The 26,273-nt window shown below is 41.7% G+C and overlaps 3 protein-coding genes across 14 annotated transcripts in view; 2 read left to right on the top strand and 1 right to left on the bottom strand.

The window, feature by feature from the left end:
• cacna1da (calcium channel, voltage-dependent, L type, alpha 1D subunit, a) overlaps positions 1-4,050 on the top strand; it is a 56,444-nt gene extending 52,394 nt beyond the window's left edge. For 11 of the 12 annotated variants that reach the window (XM_047582768.1, XM_047582762.1, XM_047582771.1 and 8 more), the window contains 3 exons: positions 90-196; positions 443-760; positions 862-4,050. In XM_047582768.1, the coding sequence (XP_047438724.1) occupies positions 90-196; positions 443-760; positions 862-1,167 (731 nt within the window). In that variant the 3' untranslated portion in view covers positions 1,168-4,050. Of the gene's footprint in view, positions 1-89; positions 197-442; positions 761-861 lie in introns of those variants that run through there. The other variant, XM_047582769.1, reaches the window with a different exon arrangement.
• Positions 3,354-6,556, bottom strand: LOC125006591 (parapinopsin-like). Its single transcript, XM_047582773.1, has 4 exons — positions 6,075-6,556; positions 5,591-5,919; positions 4,763-5,005; positions 3,354-4,348 (listed from the first exon to the last, which is right to left on the bottom strand). The coding sequence occupies exons 1-4, from the start codon at positions 6,403-6,405 to the stop codon at positions 4,235-4,237; spliced, it is 1,017 nt and encodes a 338-aa protein (XP_047438729.1). The 5' UTR covers positions 6,406-6,556; the 3' UTR covers positions 3,354-4,234.
• A 4,013-nt stretch (positions 6,557-10,569) lies between these two features.
• The window catches only part of cacna2d3 (calcium channel, voltage dependent, alpha2/delta subunit 3), a 28,909-nt gene continuing 13,205 nt past the window's right edge, over positions 10,570-26,273 (top strand). The window contains exons 1-11 of the mRNA XM_047581843.1: positions 10,570-10,799; positions 12,463-12,544; positions 14,126-14,353; positions 15,734-15,850; positions 17,465-17,524; positions 22,173-22,335; positions 22,861-22,992; positions 24,434-24,494; positions 24,599-24,749; positions 24,959-25,033; positions 25,142-25,231. Of these exons, the coding sequence (XP_047437799.1) occupies positions 10,675-10,799; positions 12,463-12,544; positions 14,126-14,353; positions 15,734-15,850; positions 17,465-17,524; positions 22,173-22,335; positions 22,861-22,992; positions 24,434-24,494; positions 24,599-24,749; positions 24,959-25,033; positions 25,142-25,231 (1,284 nt within the window). The 5' untranslated portion in view covers positions 10,570-10,674. The remainder of the gene's footprint in view (positions 10,800-12,462; positions 12,545-14,125; positions 14,354-15,733; positions 15,851-17,464; positions 17,525-22,172; positions 22,336-22,860; positions 22,993-24,433; positions 24,495-24,598; positions 24,750-24,958; positions 25,034-25,141; positions 25,232-26,273) is intronic.

The raw sequence follows: 26,273 nt of genomic DNA, 5'->3' as shown, positions 1-26,273 counted from the left end.
ACTCACTTTTGTTTTGCTTTGAGCGTTTGCATCTTGCTGCTAAAGATTCATGCATGACATCACTCACTGGTCCACTCCTGCCCGTTCAGGTCACAGAAGGCCTTCCTTCAACTTTGAGTGTCTGCGCAGGCAAAGTAGCCAGGATGAGCTTCCACATCAGCGTACTGCTCTGCCACTGCACCTTATGCAGCACCAGGTAACACAGGCACATGCACTCTTTACTCACTTTGTTTTCAACATGTGTCACATCTCGGTCTTGGCTACTACCATGTTTGCTTTTGTTTGTTTGTGTTTTTTCTCTTAATAGCTTGTGTTTGTGGTTGAAGTTCATACTCATATGCCCCTAGAGCGAAATAGCAACAGGGTAGAACAATTTCATTATAATTCGTGTTATGCGTCACGGTGTAAGGTTTGCATTCCTTGTTCTCTCCTGTCCCGTCAGGTCATGGCTGTAGCAGGCCTGGACTCCAGCAGAGCCCACCGCCTCTCCCCGACCCGCTCCACCCGCTCCTGGGCCACGCCTCCTGCCACCCCGGCCAGTAAGGACCAGTCACCATACTACACCCCTCTCATTCGCGTGGACCACCCACACAGGGATAGTGTTGTAAGCAGCCAAGTGTCTGTGCGCAAGAGCTCGTGGTACACCGACGATCCGGAGTTCTCCCAGAGGACGTACTCCCCTGTCCATCTGCAGGTTCCACCAGAGTACCACAACCAGTACCACCAGAAGAGAGGCAGCGCAACCAGCCTTGTGGAAGCGGTGAGTCTGACTGTTTGGTCACATGCGGCAGTGTTTAGACGAACAAACTGATACAAGCAAGACGCGCAAAACACTTTACACTAACGTCTCTTTCCCCGCAGGTTTTGATATCAGAAGGGCTTGGGAGATACGCCAAGGATCCCAAGTTTGTCGCTGCCACGAAGCACGAGATAGCAGACGCGTGTGAGATGACAATAGATGAAATGGAAAGTGCAGCCAGTCACCTTCTGAATGGAGGAATAGCCCCAGGAATAAATGGGGTCAATGTGTTTCCCCTTCTGACCCCGAGGGACTACGAACTGCAGGACACCGGAGTCAGTTACAGTGACGAGGAGCCAGAGACAGAACCCAGAGCTCCTTACGAGGAGGACCTGGCAGACGAGATGATCTGCATCACGACTTTATAGCAGCGGCTGGAGAAATCTTCAAATTGTGAACCTTGATGGACTCTTAATTGAAAATTACAAAACAAATGCATCTGTTGGCTCTGACCAAAAGAAGTGCCTTTTACATTGAAGAGAAAAGGCATAAAGAAGAGAGACACACAAGTCCCGCTCATTTAAATGTTCTCCACCTGCCAGCAAAGGAGGTACCATCCCTGCTGAACACAGAGGGACTGACTGGACCCTCCTTTCAAAGGCCTTGACCTGGAGGTAATACACAGGCTCTGTCTGCAGCCAATCAGAGACGAGGATACTGATCCATGTGAGAAAGATGGACCAATTGGCAAAGGTGTGAGGTACTCTACAGGGCGGGTCTTTATGGGTGATGACAATCAGATGTACGATGTCATTACCTCAGTCACTTTATTAAGGTTTGGCATATCATGCAAGTTGTCAATGCAAGCATAGAAAGGCATATCTTGTTGTGTAGTTGTTAGATTAACTTGATCCCTTTGTTGTTTAAAGATTGCTAAAGCTGAGTGAAAACGTGAAGAGCACCAGTAGGGTTGCACCAGATTATGCAGGAACTAACTGTCCTACTTATAGCATCATTCAACTTGAGATATGTACTTTTGAAGCAACAAAAGCATTTGTGATAAATGCACTAGCAGGCAGGTTATTTTAAAATTTTAGAATAGCCTGATTAACATTTCATAGTTGATATGCTGTAAATTGTATTATATAACAAAAGAAACTTTGTAAAGAGATATTCTATATTTTGTAATTATGTATCATTTAAAAGATCAGCAATATGGACCCTTGTGACTCCTGTTATAAATGCAGACTTGCATTATTTTATTAGATACACTGTTCTGATATTTATTTGCCTTTTGTTTTTTGCTAATAAGCGCCCTTTATTTTGCCTATGACAACAGCATTTTTAGAGGTTCTGCTTATGTGGCAACACCACTGCACAACATATGCAAATGGCTTTGATTTCTTAGCAGAGATGTGTTACTTTGTCAAACTAACACCAGTTGCACAAGGTTAAGTCCCGTTTAGGCAAGCCCCAAGTATCCAGAGTTAAAATCCTAACACAGGTGTGACAAACACAACTGTTTGCATATTTTGTGCAGGGCATGCACAAGACAACAAAATGCATACTGCATTAGCAATGCTGCTTTTTTTTAGTTGGTTTCAGAGTCAAACCTAGGTTTCGTCAGCCCCTACTGAAATGCCTTTATGCTGCTGAAAGAACGAAAAATGGTAGATGGTTATAACAGGGATAAATTAATATTTCTCAAAGCTTGTGCTGGGATTTGTTGATCATGGTGTGATTCCATTAAACCTTTGTACTGAATCTTCGCAATCACATCTTAGCCTTCATGTAGTGTGTGTGTGGGGGCTTGGAGCCTGTGGTGGCAGGAGACACATGCGCACATCCAAAGGTCCGAAACAGCCCAACGTGTGTCCTAGGTGGAAGGACAGAGGGTGTCCTGATATCAGGATGCTTGAGAGAGGCAAAGCAATATTTAACCCCCACCCCCTTCTCTCTCAGCCTGCCTGGTTCCCGCATACAGTATACCTCGTTAGGCAACAGTGACAACATATCATTGTCTCAACTTATCTGTCTGTCACAGTGTCCCACAGTGGAGTCTACGAACGAGATTGAGGAAGGTTGATGTTGGATTAAATGAATAAAAGTTAACGGATCTTGGCGGAAAAAAATAAAATCCCCCTGGATGCACAAACAAATGAGCATCATCAGTTATCATTCATTGATCATAGTAAGCTGAAGTGGGCTTTTCCAGGCAACAGCACGGAGAGTTTAAACGACCACCGAGGATGTTGTAGGTGAACGTGATCTGTTGTTCATGAGTGTTTGACTTGTAGGCGAGTGCGTACTGTACTCTAATTCAACCGAATACTGTCATGAAAATGTAGGTTTTCCTTTTTGTGTGCACATTGAAAGGGCTCTTTGAAATGTTTGTGAGTAACAAAAAAAAAAAATGTGTTCTAGTCCTTTTTGTTGATGACTGTCATATAAAAGGACCAATGCACATAAAAGGCACATTGTACTATTCGTAGCAATTACAGTACTGATGAACTGAAGATATGCATTATTTTGTAAACACTTTTAAAAGTTGTGTTAAACTAAAGATGAAAAGAACTTACTTTTACCTCATGTCAGGGATTCCTGAGTAAAAAAAAGAAAAAAGAAAAAAAGAAAATAAGGATTTGGTTCAGTCTATACCAATGGTATTTAAATATTAGCACATAGCTGTTTGTCTTTGCACAAGTAACTGTATAGTGCTTTTGTTTCTCCTTTTTCTAAAACAGATTTGTGTATTAAGGTGAGACAATTTTGTACTTTTTGTGACTGTGTGTATGGTTTAGTGGAATCTATATTTGTCATTTACACCTCACCTTACATTGCTGGGAATGAAAGAGTATTAAAAAATATTTTCAAGGTGCACTGTTCCTCTGTTACACAGGTAGGGAAACAAAAAAAATAAAAAGGTAAAGAACCAGTTTACAGAGAAACACATATTGATTTTAACGTTTCTATTAGTTTTCTTCATCTTGTTATGATTCTAATTATTACTATTACAACTATTAATGTTCAGAAAGATGTATTAAAATAGAAGATAATGTAAAATATGTACAAACGTATGGAAAGACCCATGGTAATGTTCTCTACTTTAAAGTCTTGATATTTGCTCCTTAATGTTTTTATTCTGTAAACATCATTTCTCTTAGTAGCAAATGCTTTACTATAACCCTCTAGGTTTTGTATCAATACATTTTTTGTATTTTTCATTTTATTTTGGCCTTGACTTTATTTGAATCAATACTGATATTTTATTTTCTATTGACCATCATTGAATAAACTTATGCTGAATTACAGTTTCTCCTGTTATTGGTGAACAGTCACTTCACAACTCCTGTAATTCACATAATCACATCTCACATACATGCACACATGTAAACACACGTTGCTGTTGCTTGTGTAATGGATAACAGTGATTTTTTGAACTGATTTATATTCTTCTTCCTGGCAAAACACAACAGCTGGAGATGTTTGCACATTTCAAGCAGGAGTCACTTTGTTGGCATTTTCCACCACTGTTGCCGTCTCGGACGTCTCATCATCCACCCCTGGCTCTCTCCCACACAGCAGGAAGGGTACGGCGTATTTACGGAACTACGGATAAAAAAGGTAAATTATAAAAAGCTGTCAGCATTCAGAGACAAAAAGAAAAAAGGCTGCTAAATAAAGATTAACTTGAAAATACATTGCCCTACCTCTCTATTCACAATTGATAAATGTAATGAAACAGTTACAAACAGAAGTGTGCATAAAGAACATTTGTGACAGTTTACCTGCTGTAATAACTATTGTTACATTTAGATGTAGTTATGTGTTGTCTTTGCCTCCAAACACTACAGCAGAAACACAACCTATCATTGCTACAGATGTTCCTGTGTGATGCCTTCCACTACCACTAGGTGGTGCTAATTTGATGCCCAGAAAACCAGTCGCAATCACTCTACAATTTGTTAACCGTATATGCCCCAAACACCGATTAAATATCAACCCACACTGGTTTAAGTGTACCTGTTTGTTGAGGTAGATGTAGATGATGGGATTGTACACGGTGCTGCTCTTGGCCAGGTAAACAGGCACGGTGCCGACCAGTGGAGGAATGTTGACGTCAGGGTCGTACACCACAAGCATGGCCAGGCCGGCATAAGGCAACCAGCTGATCATAAATGTCAGGACCATCAGAACCACCATGGATGCCACCTTCATCTCTGATTTGGCTACGGCGCCGCCTTCCACACACGCCATCTTTGATACCTGTAAAACAGGTGGACGTGGAGAGACGAGCGCATGAATATCACGCATCAGACAATGACCAGCGGTGGGAGACGTTCCCCAAATATCTTTTTGGCGATCTGAAATAAAGCACGGGTAGGTTTTATTGAACAAGCCAAAAATGTTGGAAACATCTGATCCAGTGTTATATTTATGAGCTGATAAACTGTCAGTAAAATCTAAAGTAGGAACTGTCAGATAAATGCAGTGGATTTAAATGTACAATATTTACAATATTTAATTAGGAAATGTAGTGGAGTAGGAGTTATGTGGAATGGAAATTCTCTTTTATTATGCGTAGTACTTGAATGAATATTCATACTGTTAGAATAGAATAGAATAGAATAGAATAGAATAGAATAGAATAGAATAGAATAGAATAGAAAAACCTTTATTTGTCCCTTAGTGGGCAAATTGCAGAAAAGCAACAAGAATAAAGAGTGGACTGTGTAAAAAGATAAATAGCAGGATTAAAGAATAGAATAAACAACATAAAAGTATTGACATACGGTATATTCAAAAATTAGTGAATTTCAGCATGGAGTGTGATGAAGCCTAAGAGCTCACCTGATGCAATGTCCACAGTAGTTTGGAATAGGATGCCAGGATCATGGCGAAAGGAACCGCAAAGCACACTGCGAAGTAAGCCAGGATGTAGGAGACATTTTGAGGGTCTCTGCTGTGCCAGTCGGGTGCACAGGAGGTCCCAACACCTTCCAGCTCATACCTGCCCCATCCAAACAGCGGAGGTAAGTTCCATGTGAAGGACCACAGCCAGGAGAAGGCAATGCCTCCGAGCGCGTGCTTCTTTTGGAAGGTTATCTGCCCCAGTGGTTTACACACCACAAACATCCTCTCCACTGCGATCAGAGCAACTGTGCACAGAGATGTGATGCCTGTGGGCAAGTCAAGGAATGCACTGTCAGGAAGATGCTTGGGAGATGTCACTTTGGACAGATGTAATTTTACTATGAAACTGTGTTCCCTATTATTGATTAGTAAAAGAAAAAAAATAAATAAACTATTTGACCTTTGGAGCTCTTTCACTCACCAAACAAGGAGACTGCAAAGCCCTCCATCACGCAGCCTGTCCTGCCAAGGGAGAAATACCCTTGCGCATTGTTGATCACAGACAACACTCCTCCAGTCATGGCTGTGCCCAGATCCGCCACAGCCATGTTCACCAGAGCATAATTAAGTGGCTGCCTCAGCTGCTTGTGCATGAGGGTCACAGTAATCACTGTGGCATTGAGAACGATGGCTGGACCGGTGAAAAAGGCCATGATGACGGAGAGAATGATGAAGCCGGTGCGCGACAGAGGGGGCTCCCCGTGTACTTCCAGGTATAACGAAGCATTTGGCGAAATCAAAAAGGGTTGCATGGGAGAGGTTAAACAAGTGCTCAAGAAGGCTCCTCTTCAGAGAGAACTTCAAGATGTTCAATATCTTTCGCTGCTCTTGTGAGATTAGGCACCTCGGTTGCAAGAGTAAATCCTCTGGAATTAACAAACACTAATTCCTCCAAATGATGATCCCTGAGCCCCCACCTTTTGCATGATGGTAAAGGGACTTAGACAGGATGACGAGACAGGGCTCCATGATGAGATTGGCCAACTGAATGAGTAACAATAAACTCTCCCTGATCCAACCGCACGGGGGAATAAGGAGACTCCTTATTTAGCTTTCTGGGAAATCCTCAGAGGTTATGTATCATAACACAACTATAGTAACAGATGAAGGCTGGTTACATCTTCCTGGCTCCATCTGTCCCTGTCTGTATGTCCCAGTCCCCCACCTCACACCAACAAGGGGTCAGTGAAAGTTTAATCATCATTACTGGGTCTGGACAGTGTATTTATAGAGTGTGGGTCAAACAGCAGTTGTTTACCACAGTACCACAGAAAAATATACCTAAACTATGGAAGACAATTGTATCAGTGATTACGTAAGGGATGCTGACAAAATAAAATTGGAAATTTTTGTATTAATTTGTTTGAAATTGTGTGAACTGCAAGTGAGACAGTAAAATACATCTAATTTACGTCAACTTTTCAGAGCTGGACATATTTTTTGTGTTTGAAACAATTAGTTACTTGGGTCCAGGCAGCAATATTATACCATGAAACCACTGCACTAAATTAAATGAGCTGCTTTAAGCGTGTTTCAGTACTGGTAAACTGCTACAACACACATTATAATTTATATTCCATTTACATATTTTTATTTTGATTATCAGATACTAGAGCATTGAATTCTTTGTCTTCGTGCTCGAGTCTACACCTCAAAATGGTAAAGTTACCAGCTGAGATTTTAATCCCCAACACAATGTAACGTGCTGCTGTGCTCTAGATAAGTCTCTACTGAACTGGTTATCACACATTACTACAGGATCAAACCGTAATAGTATATGTAAAAGTGACTGTAACAAGTAAATGGGATTATGTTTAAAGGATAGGAGTATGTTTAGATGGTAATTAATTGAATAAAGATATTAAGGCATTACTGCTGTAAGGGTTGTGTATGTATAAGACTGATTAACAACATATGGTACACTAAGTAGAGAATAATGTCCGAGCAGGCACGGTTCACTCTGGTCATGTGGCCCCCGACTGAACATATAACACCTGATGAGTACAGGCTGTCTGCTGCAGTGTCTGAACTGAGTTATCCGTGGCGGCTGAGGATGTGAGGATGTGTGGTGAGGTTAAGCCCTGAGACTTAACAAGAGAGCACGACAAGAAGCGTCCCATGATTAACCTTCTAAGAGGTTTACGTTCAATCAAGTCAAGACACAGATTACAACTTTCCAGGTGGAGAGTTCAAGAGTGTGCCAGAGCAGCCTGGCTTTAGGAACAACACACTGTTGTCTTTAATTCATAGGATGAATAAATCTCAGAGGCCCATTTATATTTCTCTCTGTTAGTTTCGGACGCTTTACAAAACAAAAATGGTATGCTAAATAATTTGAATCTTGGCCTTTTAATGAGCATTTTCAAGAAACAATCCAACCCAAGAATTACCTGTAGGAGGATTTCTGTAGTAGGCATTAGACTATTTTATCAGTCAGTCCAAACAGAACTGTAAATAAAATCTTAAAGATCTTATATGTGACCAGATCTCCATCACAAATCACGTTTGAGCCTTCTGACTCAGATGTTACACTGCAAAAGAATTAAATTCAGTGCCACGTCCAGAGTATCCAGAGGGCTCCACACATAATGGACTCACCATGATATTTTTAACAGAGGACAGCTTGACTTGTCACAGTACAGAGAGCCCAGGTCTCTTATTTATGAATTTCACAAAGTGAAGCGTAGTTCTTAAATAGAACTGAGTCACCATTAATACACCTGAGCTGAGAAGTAGGCTAATACTTTATTTGACCATGTGCTCGGAGAATGCATTAAATCAAGGTCTACTTTTCTTTTTTTTTTTCTCAAATCTGAATAGAAAGTTTACCTTAAAAGAACCACTGGAAACCACTCCAGTGGAGCAAACCACTGTGCCTGCAGCAAGATATGTTTGGAATTAAACGAATTTGTAATCCAATACAGATCGCAAAACCCCAGTGAGCAGTTTAATTGACCTGCTGCTCTGTGTGGGTGGAGGCCATGACATTGTTAAAGAAATTCAGTCAAGTGGAGAATGTGTTCTGTGTCTTCATGCCTTGAAAAAAAAAAAAAAATACTGCAGCAAAAGTGGTGAAACTGGCTTAATTTGCTGAAGGACTCTTCGGCAGGGCTTCAGCTCAGAGGTGTCAAACATACGGCCAGTGTGCTGGAAGCAGCCCGACAGGGGACCCAATCTGGCCCATGGGATGAAAAGTGCAAAAGTTACATTGAAGGTTTCACACAGTTTTAGTAGGTGTTGTGGATATAACACAGCACTGAGACGTAGAACTATACAGACATTGCACCTTTTTCTTAAGAAATATCCAGTTGTTCGTTACATGTTTTTAATAGTGCGGTACATTACATTCTCTTGACATACAGATTTGCACCAAAACAAAAAGAGAATCATTTGGAGTTGTGTTATTTATAGATTAATATGCTATTATGTTACTGGTACAGCCTCCTTGAGGTCAAACTGGGCCCCTGAACTAAAATCAGTTTCCCACCCCTGCTTTAGCTGCATTTAACTGGTCCAATAAAACAGAGGGATTTTCGTTAGTCGCCTGTGTCGACAGAGAACTGCTTTTATTTGCTGTTATTTACTTAATTAAAGCATTCTGGGAGCCAGTGTGAGCTGGGCGGCGAGAGAGGACACTGAATGATATTGTCCGTCATCCAACACGCAGGAGCCTTATCGGCATGTCCCAGGCAGTACAGGCTCCTCACAACTTTGATGTACGATGCAATTACTAAACTAATAAAAGCCTCAAGTGGAAACACGGTTCCAGAGGAGGTGATGGAGAAAGACGGGAGGGGGGGCTGCATCAAGAGGCCTGCGCTCTGCCTTGACATCATTATCGCCTCCTAATCAGCGCTCAGTGCGGGACGGTGGGGACATCTTCCGGTCTGATTGAATAGAAAGCGGTGACTATGGCGACACAAACCGGTCTCCATAACCAGCAGACTTTCCTTAAACAGCTTCTCATCAGAGGAATCAATTCACGGGAACTCCTGAAATAATGTCCACGTGGAAAAGTTGCTGGTGGGTGACACGACGCCCTGGTGATTAATTAGCCTATTAGACCGAAGGCAATCATTTACAAAAGTTAACACGCGGCTGTGGAGCTTATCGCTCTTTCATTTTTAGCTGTTTAGTAGAATTCATCATCTTAACTCGGATCCGCTTCTGCTCTCGGTGTATTGTGCCGCTTACAGTGCGCAAACCCTCGTCCCACGTCTGCAGTGTCATTAGCGCCCACCGAGCGATTTCTTTTTGCCAAGAGTCTCACCTTAAAGCGTTTTTGGTCACATTGCTCATCAAATATATATATATTAAAATAAGCAATTGTGCCATGCATCACGTAATCACATTTTAGCGCATATCAGTACGAAAAAAAGACGCGCGCTTTCACAGCTTTTTGTGTGCGCAGGAGATTGGAGACAGCCCTCGAGGCGTGTACAGTTATTATGCAGCGTCAGCAATAAAGGAACAACTTTAGAACACTTTAGCGCTGTGATCAGTCGACAAAATTTGAAACGAGGGTGGACACAAGAAGCATTTTGCATTGCATTGCATTGCATTTTATTTTTGCTCAGCACTAACGCACGCTTTCGCGCTGCTCTGTTGAATTGAGCAGATGATGCTCTGATCTGCAGAAATGGTGCTCTGCCACTCTTAGATTTACAGTCTCGCAAACAAAGAGATTACACGTTTCCCAGAAAAAAAAGGGATCCATGATCCCTGCACCAGAAAGCCAACAGAGAGGTTTTCCGTTTGCAAGAAAGGGGATGCAGGGGATGGAGAGAGAGAGACTCTCTCTCTCTCTCTCTCTCTCCTCCCTCTCTCTCTCTCTCTCTCTCTCTCTCTCTCTCTCTCTCTCCGTGTGTGTGTGTGTGAAGGGGGATGTCTGTACAATAGAATACAGTAGGGTACGTGCTGGCAGTAGCGCAGCTGGAGAAGGTGCACCGGGTTCGAGCAGTCCAGCGCGGGGCTGGCGCGGGATTTTACTCTACACATATTTTTTACGAACGGAGCTGGAGATGCAGGGAAACTGGAGGATCCTGTTCTCGCACATGTGCAGCAGCAGCTTCCTTCTGCTCTGGATCTTCGTCGGCTTGAATGTGGTGGAGGTGGCGGGGTCCCAGCAAGGGATCCCTCTGTCAGTGTGAGTGAAGAGCAGCGATGCAACTTTAATTCGCATAAACCTATAGGGTATTGTTGATTTCTCACGGAAAACAAAATGGAGAAAATAGAAATAGAAAGGCGCCATTTAAAAACGTACAATTCTAGTTTTGAAACAGTTTGAGCAGCAGCAAATATTCTTGTGCAAAGATTTGTGATTTGCTTTGTATGTTTCTGAAAAATATAGTTATTCGATCCTTCACCGCGTGGAGTTTAGTTACAGCAGCCCACGGGCCGTGTAGTGGTTTTACTCATCGGTTGTAAGAAGTGACACTGGTGGGAAGAAACAATTACAAATGGGACTTTGGCAAACGAGCTGAGCGACGCAGAGATGGAAATTATGTCAGAAAAATTGCAACGTAGGCCAAATGCAACAGCAAAACTTTTACATTTGGTAGAAACTGCTGTTTCTTTTAAATTTCACTTAATCCACACTAAGAAGTGCATTTGTTAATAATTTGACTGTGGACTATGTGTGCACAAATGGATATAGATATACTTGTTTATTAATAAGTATGTATTAAAGTATATATTGTACCTGCACACAACATATGCATTAATAAATGCTTTTAGGTGAGCATTTTTAAATATTATAGACACAGGAAGATTTTTTTTCTTAGAGGGATATTTTATTTAGTTTTCAGAAAATGTGTAAACAGATTTTCAGGATAAAATATTTCATATAAAATCAGACCTTTTTCTGACTTGCATCGTACAATGGAAATCATAAACATGTCCCTTTTACAAGTGTAATCTGGCCATTTCTAATTCCACATGCTGTAAATAGTTAGCCCATTATTATTATTATTATTTTATAAATTCTAATAGTAGGCCAGAGGACTTTATGAAATATAAAATGTTTTTACTTTTGGAACACTTCTTAAGCTTTTTATTTTGAAATAAAAATATGTATAAAAGACACATCTTCTTAAGTTTTTAACTCAAGTTAAAATATGTTAATTCTGCAAGAATGTTTAATTAAAAAGATGAAAGTTGACACTAAATTCACAAGGTTTTGCAAGCAAATAAAAAACGTAACATCAAGAGAATAAATTCTTCCTTTTTTGACAAAAATCGTTTGGCAAAATCCTGCAGGAAGCATCTCTCTTTGGCAGAGTGTGTTTTGTAGATAAGGACAGATCATCCACCATGCATTACTACAAATCATTGTTTGAATATATTGCTTGTTTTCTCTGCTTCTTAAATCCTTCTATCAGGGCCCATTCCTGAGCCATTATCTGACTTGGTACTATAACACTGATCTTTGTCTTACGTTTTTGGTGCAACATTTTGCTGCCACATAGAAAAGTCATTTAGGTTCAATAGAAGCAGCTCCAGTCATTTGCAGTATGGATAGTCAAACTGAAAACATTTTTTGTCAGGAAAACGAAGACCAGGGATGCCAGGCCCTGGTTATAATCATGTAGACAGAAATTAAACCTAAGTATAAATAAACTCAGGTTAAGGCATGACAGGGAGCAGTTAACGTGTTCCCATCAGGCATATTTTTTTGAACCTTGTTTCCATTTGATCAGGAACCTGCGGTAAATTTTATACATATTTTTTTTAAATTAAATTCCTGTATTTTATGACCATTTGTCCGTTCAATGTTGGAGACTGATATTTTGAACTTCTTTGTGTCCTAGTGTAAAGCTTTGGGCCTCTGCATTTGGTGGAGAAATCAAATCAATTTCTGCAAAATATTCTGGATCACAACTACTACAGAAGGTATACATCTTTTTTTCTTTTTTTCCCCCTGGTCTTGCATGATCGCAAATGTAGCTCCTCTTTGTGTGATGGCCATGTGGTTACATCCAGTTTGCTGTAATGCTGTATTCCCTCTCTAATGGCTGCAGAGACATTTGGGTGTCTCAGCTGAATGCTGATGCGTCATTTTATATATAAGAGACTCAGGTGTCTCTCCTCTCTCTCTCTCTCTCACTCTCCCTCTCTCTCTCCTGTGTGTGTGTGTGTGTGTGTGTGTGTGTGTGCGTGCACGCATGTGTGTTTGTACTTGATACGGCCCATTAACCACTACTCTGATTCCTCTCTCATCCCATCTCTCCAGTTAACTCTCTGGAGTCAAGAGTTTCAACCTCCAGATATGAGTACGACAAGGAGACAAATTGAACAAATGTGGTTGATATTGTGTGTGTGTGCGTGCGTGCATGTGTTGATGAGATGATATGATGAGCAAGTAAAGCCTTCAGAGAATGAACAATAATCCGGCACAGTAGATTTAAGTTTCTGACCACTTGATGGCAGAGGTGGACTCTGTGTTCACAGGCCTCAGGTTGAAAACCGTGGTCGACTCAGGTGGATGAATGGTGAACTGTCCATGAGTGTGAAGCAAACAGCTGGAGGAGTTTCTCTGTCTGAGTGCTAAATATCTGCAGAGTGGAACGTGTGTGTCCAGGTTTAGAGCATATACAACAAGTAAATACTGAGCTCGGCACTTGTGTGGTTTACTAACATGTTAATTTACATCACATTACATGTAGAAAGGTTACTTGTGCATGCATAATATTTACGACCTTTGGTGTTAAACTGCTTGAAATTAAAATAAAATGAATTTAAATATATATATATATATATATATGTAAATCATGATTTTCTGCTCTAAATGTCCTGTGTTTCAGTGTTTCATTAAGTGGACATAAAAAAATGAAAGAATTTTAGAAACATAGGACAGGATTATAAAATAAATGCATGCAGAACCACACAAGCCCCCAAGCACATGCATAAAAGAAAGAAACGATGCTTCACTTGTACTAGTGCCGCTTTTTTTTAATGGCGTCATTGTGGCAAAGTGTCCAGGACGACATACAGTGAGCTATCCTGCACGCATTCCCTCAAAATGCACCACCATCAAAATACATACACTCTGTAAACTGGGGGAAACATCCTCTGTATTAGAACAGTAAAATTAGGTTATATGTGAAAAAAATGGACATTGAAGATAACCTGCATTATTATCTCAAGTTTTGGCCGGACTAACTGCAACTGTTTCTCAACTCTTCTATTTTTGCACCGGGTGGTAGAATTTTTATTTTTATTTTTACTTCTATGTCGACTATACTGTTAATTTTGTTTTCCATTAAATGTAATTTGAGTTTGTTGAAATAACTGTTTTGTCATTAAAAACCTCCCTAAAATTACACAACATGAGGGAGCTTTCCACAACACTGTGCTGATATGCAGCTGATCTCCTGCAAGTCAGAACCTGGAAATCTCCCGCCCTTTAACAACTCTGAAGGTTAGCTTACCACTGCACGTGAATCCATCTGTGTTACTTGTCGTGTATTTTAGGAGCTCTGGGCGATAACAGCACCACGTCCAGGGACCAACTCCAGTTCTGAAGGAAGTACCCCGGTCAAGGGCAGTGGCAGGATTAATCCGAAGAACACTGCTGCATGCCTTGGAGGGTGGGAGGAAAGCGGATCACCTAGAGGAAGTCCACGCAGACATGGGGAGAGCATCCAAACTGCATTCAGAAAGCGGCTCCAGGGTCCAAATCTGGGAGCGTCTTGCCCAGAGGTGACCATTCTTTTATATGAGATTATGAGGTGGAAACTGAAGCTTAATTCTTCTTACACTTGTTATACATTTCATCTGAGGACACAAACATTTTGCAATATGCCCTACAGATTTGTTCCTTTTTTCTTTTCTTTTTTGTCTGTATAAGCACTTTGCTCATGTTCCTGTGCATGGGGCCATGCCTGGTGAGAGCAGCGCTGAGCCAGTCAGCACAATGCAGTGAGCTGTGAGGGAGTGACGGGTCGTTACGGGCCAGTCATTAAAGCTGATCATTAGATGCTTTTTATGAGGATTTCACTAAGATTCCTGCTCAAAGGGGAGACACTGCGGCATTGGTCGTTATTCCAATCAATAATCATGATCAGTAGTGTTGACTGATGGGGCTCAACCTCCGCTCGATGTCTGGAGGACCGTGAGGTAGCAGAGGTGGGGGGTTAGGGGTACTGGGAACCCGGGGTGCTGGGGCGAGGAGGACAGGCGTGAAATGAAGTGTTCTGCACCAATGCAAGCCCACACTCTTCCTTTCAGTAGGTAATTTGTCGCCTCATGTAGTGGTGTGTGTGCTTTTGTGTGGATCCTTTGCACACCGTGTGTAATATGTTTGAACGCGTGCCACAAGCCTATCGTGGTTCAGGTTTATATTTAGATAAGGTTATTGGAAGTGTGTATAACGTGGCTGACTGGATGCCGTGAAAGGATCAGGCGTTTTGTTTTTATTTGACACGTGTGTGTGTGTGCGCGCGTGTGTGCCAGGCAGGTGTGGGATTATGTAATGTTATATTCCTCCGAGCTGTGGTGGGCTTTGTTCTGTATCACTGGAGGTCCATGCGCATCCAGCAGAATCAGCATTATGTGAAGTGTAGTTCATTACCCGGAGTCGCCGAAGCTTGACACGTTATTATCTTTCTCCTGTGCTTTGACTCCATTTCAATTACCCTCTTACCATGCATAGCCTTCAGATCCAGTCCCGCCTCCAGCCACCCAACATGGCCATCTCTAGCCAATCAGACCGCGAGAGGCAGCATGTGCGGCCAATAACTGAGGCCAGTTAAAGACTATCAGTCATTCTGTGTTGCAGCATGGATTTTATCAGGCGGTGATCTGAGACTGGCTGCGTGCAGCTTGTCAGCCATGTGAAAGTTTATAAACCCTATTTAACAGTTCCCCTCCAATATGGGTTAGACACGGAGAAACAATAGGGCTCTAATATGTTTACACACACAGGAAAAAATAGAGAGTGTATTTTTTTCCCCCTTTCTTGTCTTGTAAATGAATCATTGAAGACACTCTTAATACTTTAATCAGCCATGAGACCTCAGTACGACTGCAGCATGTGTTCCAGTGTTACAGGATTTACAGCTGTTTTCTGGTCAATTCCAGAAATATAAAGAATTAGAGAAGTCGGTCAGAGTGGAGGAGATTGATGGAGTGAAACTGGTCAAAAACCTGGCGGTGAAGATGGAGGAGGTGTTCCGAAAGAAAGCAGAGGCCACCAGGGTAGGTAAAACTCCTTTTTCTATTTATTATTTTTTCCCCTCTGCTTTAGGAGGTAAGGGAGTGTGTGTGAATTATTTGGGGTTGGGTTTAGGGGGCAGCATCAGAAAGTGGGGGAGGGTTATATCTTTTTATGTTCTGGTTAATGTAGTTTGTTTTTATTGCATTTATTTAGGACAATCATTTTGTAATTCAGAAGTGTGGTGAAAAAAAAAATACTGTCGTTCTATCAGTGACAGTAACTGTGACACTGAATACTGTTGTTTGACATTGTTCTTTTTGTAAAGATATTGGTATTAAAATGGAATTTCAGCATTTTATTCACGTGGAAATAACCTGAGACCAAATCTGCACCCATGGTGTTGAGGTAAAAGGCCAGAGAGTGGTCTTGTTTTTAGTTTATTATAGTCTTAGTCGGAGCTGATGGCATCTTCACAGCATCATGATCATCATCAGCAGCGGAGGAGCTTGTATAAGCCACACCTCGCAGGGACTGCTGGGAAATGATAAGGTTTATCTCCCCGCGCCTGATGTGCATAATTCGTGACAATCCAGTCAGATAAATTACAAATAAAGGAATGCGTGGAAATTAATAAACGTGTCTGGATTCGGTGAGACGTGTCACTTTATTAATGCGCTCAGGAAAATTGTGTGTTACACGGCACATGTCACAAAGGTGCGCAAAATCCAATCTCGTGTTTAAACGACTGAAAAGAGTTCAAAATCGAGACACTGTGACCTTAATAAAGAGGTAAAGGTTTCACTAAAAGGTGAACGCTGCGAGGTATATTTTTATATGAGAAGAAATTATATGCATAGGCCCGCTGAGAGTTTTTTTTTTTTCCATTTAAATAAATAAATGAGAAAAAAACATCCAATGCATATCATGATGCTTTTATTTGTCAGCTGCTGACAACACAAGAACTCGCCATAGGGTCAATTGAATTTGGCCAGCACCCTTCAGCAAGACGGAGGAAAAGCCTCAGTTGTGTTTATATAGCAGTTATTTTGACACGTGTGACAGATGTTAATTACCTGCGTGACTCAGAAGGCGGTGGGACTGCGGCGTTTAGGTGGCATATCCCCGGAAACACAGAGCCAAGCACATTTTCCACAGTCGAGCTATTACACAAGTTGCCGCTGCTTCTTGGCGAGCGACGTCAAAATCGCGCCGCCATCAATCATTCCACAGCTGCACGTCACAATAGTGGCCCACATTTTTTAGACATTAAAAACACTATAAGGAACGGGAGAGACTTTTCTTCTTTTTTTTTTTTTTTTAGTTCGTCTATAGAAAATTTCACATGCTGTCGATTTCCTCCAAGGATTAATCTAAAGCCTGTCAGCGGTCCTGTAGATCATGTTCCTCTTCAGTGGAATGACATTTGTAGAGATGTGGGAATAATCAATGTGCAAAACAGTAAGTCTGAGAAATGCAAAAGCAACAGAGTAAAAAAAAAAAAAAAAAAAACTTTAGGGAAGTTCTCCTTAAAGAATCTGTACACGGTTGACCATATATGTATTATTCAATTTCACTGTATAAGAATGCTATTAGTTATATATATGCTGTTAGATTATTGTGTTAGATGTGCTAACGAACCACTTTCCTCCTCTCAGCGCCTGGTGGAAGCAGCAGAAGAAGCGCACCACCAACATGAAGAAAACCCGGACCTGCAGGTGAGTTTTGTCCCGGGAAGAAAGAAAAAAAAAACGAGGAAGCAAATGATTAAAAATGCGATGTGTCATTGTATTAGGCCAGGATGAATCACCTTTAGTTGGCCAGGGGAGGAGCGGCTGCAAGGTGAGAGAAGGGTAATAGGCCCTAAAAGTCTTTAATTGCGTTGGCATCGTCCTTCACACTGAAGTCCTGTCAGCGGTTTGATACATAATGTTTCTTTGATAAGCAGGCACACACACACACACACACACACACACACACACACACACACACACACACACACACACACACACACACACACACACACACACACACTGAAGGCTGCGGTTTCCGCACTGTCATAACTCACACTGACTGTTTTTAAGTGGAATCACAGTTCGTCTTCGCAGCTGCAGCGCCTTGAAAGTTCCACGTACAGTGAAGAACTGTAACTATGGCACTTGGTGGTTTAGATTCAGACCTGTCGCTCTCTGGATGTACAATCAAAAGCTGTTCTGGGAGCTGTAGTGCATATAATATATTGTATTGAGGAGCCTAGTAACATTTTTCTAAGTGTGAGGTTACCGCCAAAAGAAAAAACGGGAGGACGAAGAAGACCTGCAGCCTTTTCTAAATGTAATTATATTTCACAGGATATGCTCATGTGCCCTGGGCCCTCTGTTCGGGACATTATTTAGCGGCTCTCATTGCGGATTTCCAGGGCGCACTGAGCTTCCAGTCTCTGCAGTGAGGATGCAGCATTTCTTCTGCGCGTTATTGCGCTCTCTCTCTCTCTCTCTCTCTCTCTCTCTCTCTCTCTGTCCAGTGGACAAAGATAAATGAAACTCTTTTGCGTGGCGCATTGTTTCACTTTCATGGCTCTAGATTGGAAACCCACTCGAGCAACAAAACACTGAAATAACGGCAGCACTTTACAGTTAATAGAAGCATTTACATCATCTGAATACGTCCAGTCTCCTCGTGTCTTCTGCGTCCCTTTGTTGTTCGTACAGCCGTGTACCCGACATGTGTGCCAGCGTGATGAAATCTTACTGAAGAGAAAGTTGTGTTCTTCTCCATAATTCTTTAAAGTGCAATATTCTTAAGTCGCCTATGTTTTCCTGTATGCGGAAGACATACGCAAGATATTTACCTATAAGCATATCGCTCAGAAACAGACTAAAAGCTGTATTCTGTTCATTTTTTGAATTGTATGAAAATACCATATTATTAAGATAAGTCTCCCAAATTTTGAAAGCAGAAAAAATGACAACAAAAAAACATTAAATCAATGTACTCTGCAAAAATAGACCTATCTGTATTTTTTAAATTCATCCTATATTTTTGACTATTCTTTGGTTTTTCATAGTTTTATCATAATTGCCCTGTTCCTCCTATTTTTTATTTTAACATAAATTGTATGTACATTTTTAAAGCATCATTACTATGGGTAATTTATAAATTGTACATGCAAAATTTAAATAGTTGCACATTAATGATAAATTAACATTTTCATCCATAAGTTTAAAGCGGTTGGTGAACAGCACAGGTCTATCACACAGGCATTTCATTAAACAGGCCATGAAAAAAAAACATGGGGAATTCAATATCAACCTGCGATAATGATGTGATGTCATGATATAACTCCTCTGGCATCATTTAGCCAACCTCGCCTCCTCTGACACCACACATTTTTCACGCACCGTTTCACTGACCGCAGCGAGATAAGCTGGCTGCTCTTATCTCTGCTGCCTCGTGTCAGGACAGTGAGGATGTTTTGCACTGACCTGCGGTTCAAGTTATGTACAGATGGGGTCTGATGGCGCGGCTGAAACTTGGTTCACTTTGGAGTTTCTTCTACTGGATGCCATGTTACACATAACGTCATTATTTTAGAAATATTTCACATAAGTGAAAGTACACAGCAGCAGATTTAAAAGGATATTGAAATGTTCTCAGTGAGCTCTTAAACCTTCGTATTTTAAAGGCCTAAAATTATTTCCTTGTGTTTATGCCTCAAAATATTTAAATAATTTGTTCCTAAATCATTTTTACTTTAAAAACTTTGATTGGAGACGTACATTTAAAACCTTTTACATCCGTGTGTTTCCCTTGTTCTCTGAATCACCTCACCGTTGTGATAAAAGTGGAGTTTCTGAACAAGGTGAAGATGGGATTTCAGTTGTCTTATTTGATGGTCGTCATTTTGACTTGTCATTAATGCTCAGGTGTATTAATGAGGGCTCAGCTCCATTAAGTATCCCAGTAAGCCGTGACCATGAACCAGAATGAACAAAAGCAGGACCTCCCTCCCCTGAGTGGAGCACCGCCGTCATTAAGAGACATCTGCCTTCCTACAAATCAAAATGTCTTTTGTAAAAGTCTTTAGCACTCTCAGAAAATTATGCTCCTGCAAAACGTCATTTTAGTTGATCATCTGGATTCATTTCTAACAGTAGAACAATCCAATCCGCTGCGTCACATAAGGAAAAAGCCCGAGGACTAATAACGTTTGAGTCTGTGGAAATTGTAGATGCTATAAGAGGCGGAGAAAAGCTTCCCAAGACCCACCATCTCCTGTTATCAGAGCCTGGTTATACAGTACGGCCTGGCGGTGTGTAATGGAGGACAGATCTCTGCAGTACGGCCTACAGCTAACTGCAGTGGTGTAAGAGTCAGTGGGCCGACTCGGAGAGCCGCAGTGTCCCATGGCCTGCTCTACAGTAATAACCCTGGTGGTTAACGTGCTCCTCTACAGCTCTCAGTTTTGCTGAGGGTGCACGTTTCTCTCCCTGTCGACTTCTCCCCCTTCCACAGCTCTCACCCCCTACCCTCCCCCTCCTCCTCCAACCCATGCTTCCCACCGCCCCGCCGCAGCTCGTCAGAGAGCTGCTCAGGCGTGGTATGAGCTGTCAGGGGCTGCTTGATGGTGATGCCCGCTCGGCCTCCCTCGAGAGTGATGCTGTAGAGTCTATCACCCATCTCTCCCTCCATCTCTCCCTCCCTCTCTCTCTCCCTCTCTCTCTCTCTTACTCTCAGTGCAGACAATGAGGACCAGAGGCCACAAAGAGGCCGCTCAGGCGGGATGAGGCAGTCTTTGCTCTGCTGCGGCAGGCAGTGAAAGACAAAACTTGTTGTTCTGTTTCACTTTGGGGAGCCGAGACATTACACTGATAAACGTGCAGCGCCCTCTTAGACATCAGCAAGGACAGATATCTGTTATGTACATTTTAAAGAAATTGAAAGAGACAGATATTTTACTCGAGTGAAACGTTTTACGCAGTTTGCTTTTTTATTTCTTTTGTCTTGTTTGATTTCATTTGTTCTGATCTGATGGTCTGTAACCCTCAGGTGGCATATGCAGACTAGTAATGTTATGGTCTTGTATTTACAGTAACATCCTTCGTTTGCAAAAATGCACACACACGCACAAGTGCCAAGTTCAGACACTTTGGTACGCGCTCTGTATGACAGGGATTGAACCACTAACCCTCTGGGTCGTGAACAACCTGCACTACCCACTGAGCCACAGCCGCCCATCAGTGCAAGGTTTAATCATTTCATTTCGCTGTCACACCTCTGAGGAAAAACACACGAGCCGTCGTCTAAGAAAATTTTTTCAGGCCTGTCATGAAATAAGTCGTATGGCTATATTTCTATTAAAACAGATTTCGGTCGCTGTAAATGTTCCTGCTGCCCTGACAGAGCCCAATGAGATCCTTTTTGTAATATGAATCCAGTGGAAGAGGTGGCGTTATGACCAACTCTATCAGGAAAGAAAATCCATAGTCCTGAAATCTCTTTTTGTGTTGTCGTCTCCGTGCCTCAGCTCGAAAAGGAACATTTCTGGTGGAAGCATAAAGAGGCCATTTGGTAGAAAGAATGGATGGAAGTGTGAACACATCGTCACTGATAGTACTTTTCATCGGGATCAGTTCAATCAGGGGCTGGGCTATGAATTTTGTAATGTGTATTGTCTTATTTATCTAATATGCCATTTTTATGATCTTGTTTTTGAGTTAATAAAATAGCGCATTCTCTAAATGCTTCTCTGCTCCATCCATAGGCTTCAGGTAACAATATTTGCAACAATATCCTTAAAAAAATAAATTTGCTCTGAACCATCACTTATAAGTGACCCGCTATAAACGTGTGGTGGTGTATTTATCTGCAGGAACTCTCCTCTCCCTGTATCTCCCTGTTTACTAGTTTTCTCCTTGTGTCAGTTCATTTGAGAGGCGTCAGAGTTGGACTCTACTAAAACACCCGTCTCGTTCTCTCACTGCCGCCTGTGTCTGTGTCATGAATGTATAAAAAGGTGCAGGAGGCTGTGTCAGTTTGACTGAGCTCAGTGCTCAGACTGAGAAGCAAAAGGGACACAGTCGACAAGAAGATGCATCGGTTGCACTCACGAAAAGATCAGACAGTGAGGCAGCGCAGGTTTCCATTTCTATTTGTGCTTCAGTTTTAAAACTACAGTGAAACAATCAAAAATGAACATTTTACTTCCAGGATTTCCCGCGTTTGGTTTCACCATTCTCTCTCTGTTCCTCTCTCCTTCCACTCACTGAGAGTTTGTGTGTTGTGTTGTGTTGTGTTGTCGACAAATGCCGCACAGCGTGTGTCTGGTCTTGATTTCCTGCGTTTCCTCTTTTTTTTTTTTTCAAGTATGAGTACTTCAACGCTGTGCTGATCAATGAAGTGGACGGGGACGGTAATAATGTGGAGCTGGGAGGAGAGTTCATCCTGGAGCCCAACGACCATTTCAATAACCTCTCGGTCAACCTCAGCCTCAGTGTGGTGCAGGTGCCCACCAACATGTACAACAAAGGTGAGGACTACTCAGTTACGTGTATGTGTTATTTATTTACCTACAGGAAGCTGATGAAAGGGGAGGCGAGAGGGAGTGAGCAAAGTGAGCGGTGAACGTGACAAATGGCAGCTGGAGGTGTATCAGTGTCACAGGCTGGGAGAAGTGGAGCTGAGGAATCGATAACAGCCCAGACGTAAAGAGAAAGCAGCAGCGGAGCGCTCTGTAAAGATGTTGCTCATATGGTAGCTGCTCGCTCTCTTCTTGTTGTCACCTCTCCCTGTGTGTTGCCTGGGTGGCTTTTGTTTGGCTGTAATGGACTCCCCATAACTCTCTGTTCGCAGCACAAAGAGAGGCTCGTCCGGCAGGAGGAGGGGAGGGGACGATTTAGTCACAAGCTTTGTATCTCCTTCAGAGGGGGTCAATAAGGGACAAAGGTCAACCATGCGCCCAGTAATGGTCACCAGGATGGTTACCGTTATCGCCGTGTAATTCACTCGTCTCCTAGCTCACACACTCTTTCTCTTCTGTGTATATCCTACTCAGATCCTGACATAGTGAACGGGGTTTACTGGTCCGAGGCCCTGAATAAAGTGTTTGTGGATAATTTTGAAAGAGATCCAACACTTATCTGGCAGTATTTTGGGAGCGCCAAAGGTTTCTTCAGGCAGTATCCTGGTGAGTGCTGTCACTCTTGGTTTGTCCGTCCTTGTGTATCTGTATATGAACAAAAACTTAAACCGTGAGTCTAGTGTATTCATGAGCTCCAGATACCTTCCTTTGAATGTGGGACCTGGTTTCACAGTTACTGTGTGTGTGTGTGTGTGTGTGTGTGTGTGTGTGTGTGTGTGTGAGAGAGAGAGAGAGAGAGAGAGAGAGAGTGAGAGAGAAAGAGAGAGAGAGAGAGAGAGAATAAAGGGTTGTCCCACGGGAGCTGTCAGTGCTGAAAAAAACAGATCAGAACAAATGATTTGGAATTACTAAAGCGGTAATTTGGCTAATGTTGTAATTTTACAGACCATCAGAGAGAATGCATATATATACAGACTGTAATTAATCAGAATTTGCCAGTGTTGGTCTACAGCCGCACTAAGGAACAGCCCTAAGTCGCAGAATCTTTAGGACCGACTTAATTAGACGGTGGTGGTGATGAGAAAAAGTCTTCTGATTCATTGTTGTGCATAAGGAGATCAAATACAAGTTAACTTAGTATCTTTTACTCATGTTTTCATTATTGAGATGTTAAAAAACACAACACACCACAGAATGTTCCTTTGTTTTCTACCCTTTTTTAAGTAGATCCATTTTAAAGAAAAATGTTACATGAACAGATAATAAAGAGTGTCGAGAGTGTTTTCAGTTTCCACTGATTGATCCACATTTGGTGCACTAGTGAGGTTTTCTGCAAGGCGGCGAATGGCCATGGCGAGTGTGTTCGTCATAATGAAGGGGTGTGCTGCACAGTGCAGCAGTGTGGGTCAGTGTTGTGTTTCTGGACAGTGTATTCTGGACAACAATGGAGCTCTGCAGGAATTCACCCTTTAGATACAGAAGCAATACTTGTAGCAGAGATTTGTTATTGATTTAGGTCTTTTCCAGGGACATGTTAGTTTTACACTTAAAGTAACTTAGCTACAAGCAGAGATAACGGAGATAGACTAGAAAATTCCACCTCGACTGATTCCCAGGTTCCCAGAAGAACACAGAAAAAACTGTATCCCTGATACAGATAAACGTTTGAAAATGAGCAAAGTGTTTTTTTCTTTCAACTTTTAACTCAGCAGTTCATTTCATTTTTAACCTAACTTTTAAAGTATCTGAAATGAACCTCCCAATTTATATTTATACTGTGAAATCAGGAAAGAATTGTATTGTTGTATCTACAGTCTCATACAGTGAGCCTGGTGATTCCTTGCAATTTAACATGTATTCAGGACATGAAGCATGTGGTGTACTACTGCTGGGTTTTAGTGAGAGGTGAAGATTTGAGACAAGGCTGCTTTTACATCGAAGATTCTGTGTGTCAGTGTGCTCGTGTTTCCCCTCTGTGAAACGCAGTTATTGTTATTTTTTGTTTACTTATTTTTCATCTAAATTTACTTCCTCGTCCATTTTCCAGGAGTTAAATGGCATCCAGATGAACACGGTGTCATTGGTTTTGACTGCAGGAATCGGAAGTGGTAAGACTCTGAAAATTAAATAACTACCAAGAAAATGATGTTTTCTTCCATTTTTACTCTTTACAAAAGGAGCAAGAGCGTAATATCACATGTACGTATCACAGGTACATCCAGGCGGCTACGTCTCCTAAGGATGTTGTGATCTTGGTTGATGTTAGTGGAAGCATGAAGGGGCTGAGGCTGACCATCGCCAGGCAGACAGTTTCCTCCATATTAGACACACTGGGAGATGATGACTTCTTCAACATCATTGCAGTACGTTTTAGTGAAACTGATTCATTTGCTTGTTCATGTGCTGACGAGTCTCATACTTCTCCGTAACTTGGATTCTAGTCTGTTAGTTTAATGGTGAGGTTTTCAGATGTTTCTGTCAGAACTAGTGCTCAGTCATCCTTGAAAAACAAAGAGTGCTTATTTAATTCTCTCTTTTTATCTTTGATTAAATGTCATTTATTTTTCTGTAGTATAATCAGGAGATCCACTACGTGGAGCCTTGTTTGAATGGTACGCTGATCCGGGCTGACAGAACAAATAAAGACGTGAGTTTCTATTCAATCTAACCAGTGTGTGTGGACCATATCAGGATGAATTAATCCGATTAATTCAGTCAAACCTTTCTTTTTTCCACTTGTGTGGTTGTCTGTCAGCATTTCCGCGAACATCTGGATAAGCTGTTTGCCAAAGGGATCGGGCTCCTGGGTGAGGCTCTGGCTGAAGCCTTCACCATCCTGAGTGATGTAAGTTCTAGTGCAGTAAAGGGTCAGTTTGATGACAATGCTGTTCAAACATAAATATTTTCAGTCAATATTCCACTCAAATGACCTATTCTATCATAAAGCACACCAACCAAATTATTATTGTATTATTCAACACTTGGAATTATATTCAAAAATGATTAATTAATTTCTCCATTCATTTGATGTGAATGTAATTACTTTGTGTGCCCAGATATCACAAACAAATTCTGTCCTCGTTTAATTCAATTGCTCCACTTGAATAGAACAGAAAGAAAACTTTCATTTCACCAGCCACATTTGTTTTCACTGACAGCAAGTGTTCCACTACATCACTCTGCGTGTTCGCAGCTAATCATAAAAAGTAGCATACCCTAGTCAAATGCATTTGAGCGCTTGGGAGGTGTGTCGCCTGTCGAAACGCTCCAGTGCAATCCCCGTTCCACCCTCCAAACACGGACACATCTATTCTGAAGCGTGATTAATGGCTCTAATTAATGTCAATGATTAATAACGTTGCTGATTGGAACACTAAGAAGATAAGGCCAGGAGCCACGCCGCACTTCTTTTATCTCGCTGCTTTCAGGCGAGCTTTGGTGGCGCCGCTGTAGCTGAGGGAGTGCAGCTTTTACCTCTGCGTTTGTCAGATTAATTAAAGCCCTGCAATGAATATGGTAATCAGGTAGCCCGTAGCCGGCTGCTAAAAATTCACTGTTACACAGACCAGGTTATTAAGTCAGAATCCAGCCTATCACTGGCCAAATCACTTGATGAGTGCTGGTCAGCTGAATGAGAGCAGCGCACAAGCAGCACATAATACTAATAATAGACTGAAATCTATTACCTCTACGAAATAAAATTAACTGTGTTGACAACACTGTTTAGATTAATCAGCATAATTACCCTATGATCCTCCCATACTGATTACGCCATTATTATTTCCCCATTTAGATTTATATTCTTGAATTCTTATTTTCTTGCAGTTCTTTGAAAGAGCTGTCAGATATGAACGTTTCTTCTTCTTCCACTCTAAACAATATGGGAT

The sequence above is a fragment of the Mugil cephalus genome, chromosome 4 (assembly GCF_022458985.1).
Source record: "Mugil cephalus isolate CIBA_MC_2020 chromosome 4, CIBA_Mcephalus_1.1, whole genome shotgun sequence".
NCBI lineage: Eukaryota > Metazoa > Chordata > Actinopteri > Mugiliformes > Mugilidae > Mugil > Mugil cephalus.
Note: the sequence above shows the minus strand (reverse complement) of the source record. Positions and strands in the feature narration are given on the sequence as shown.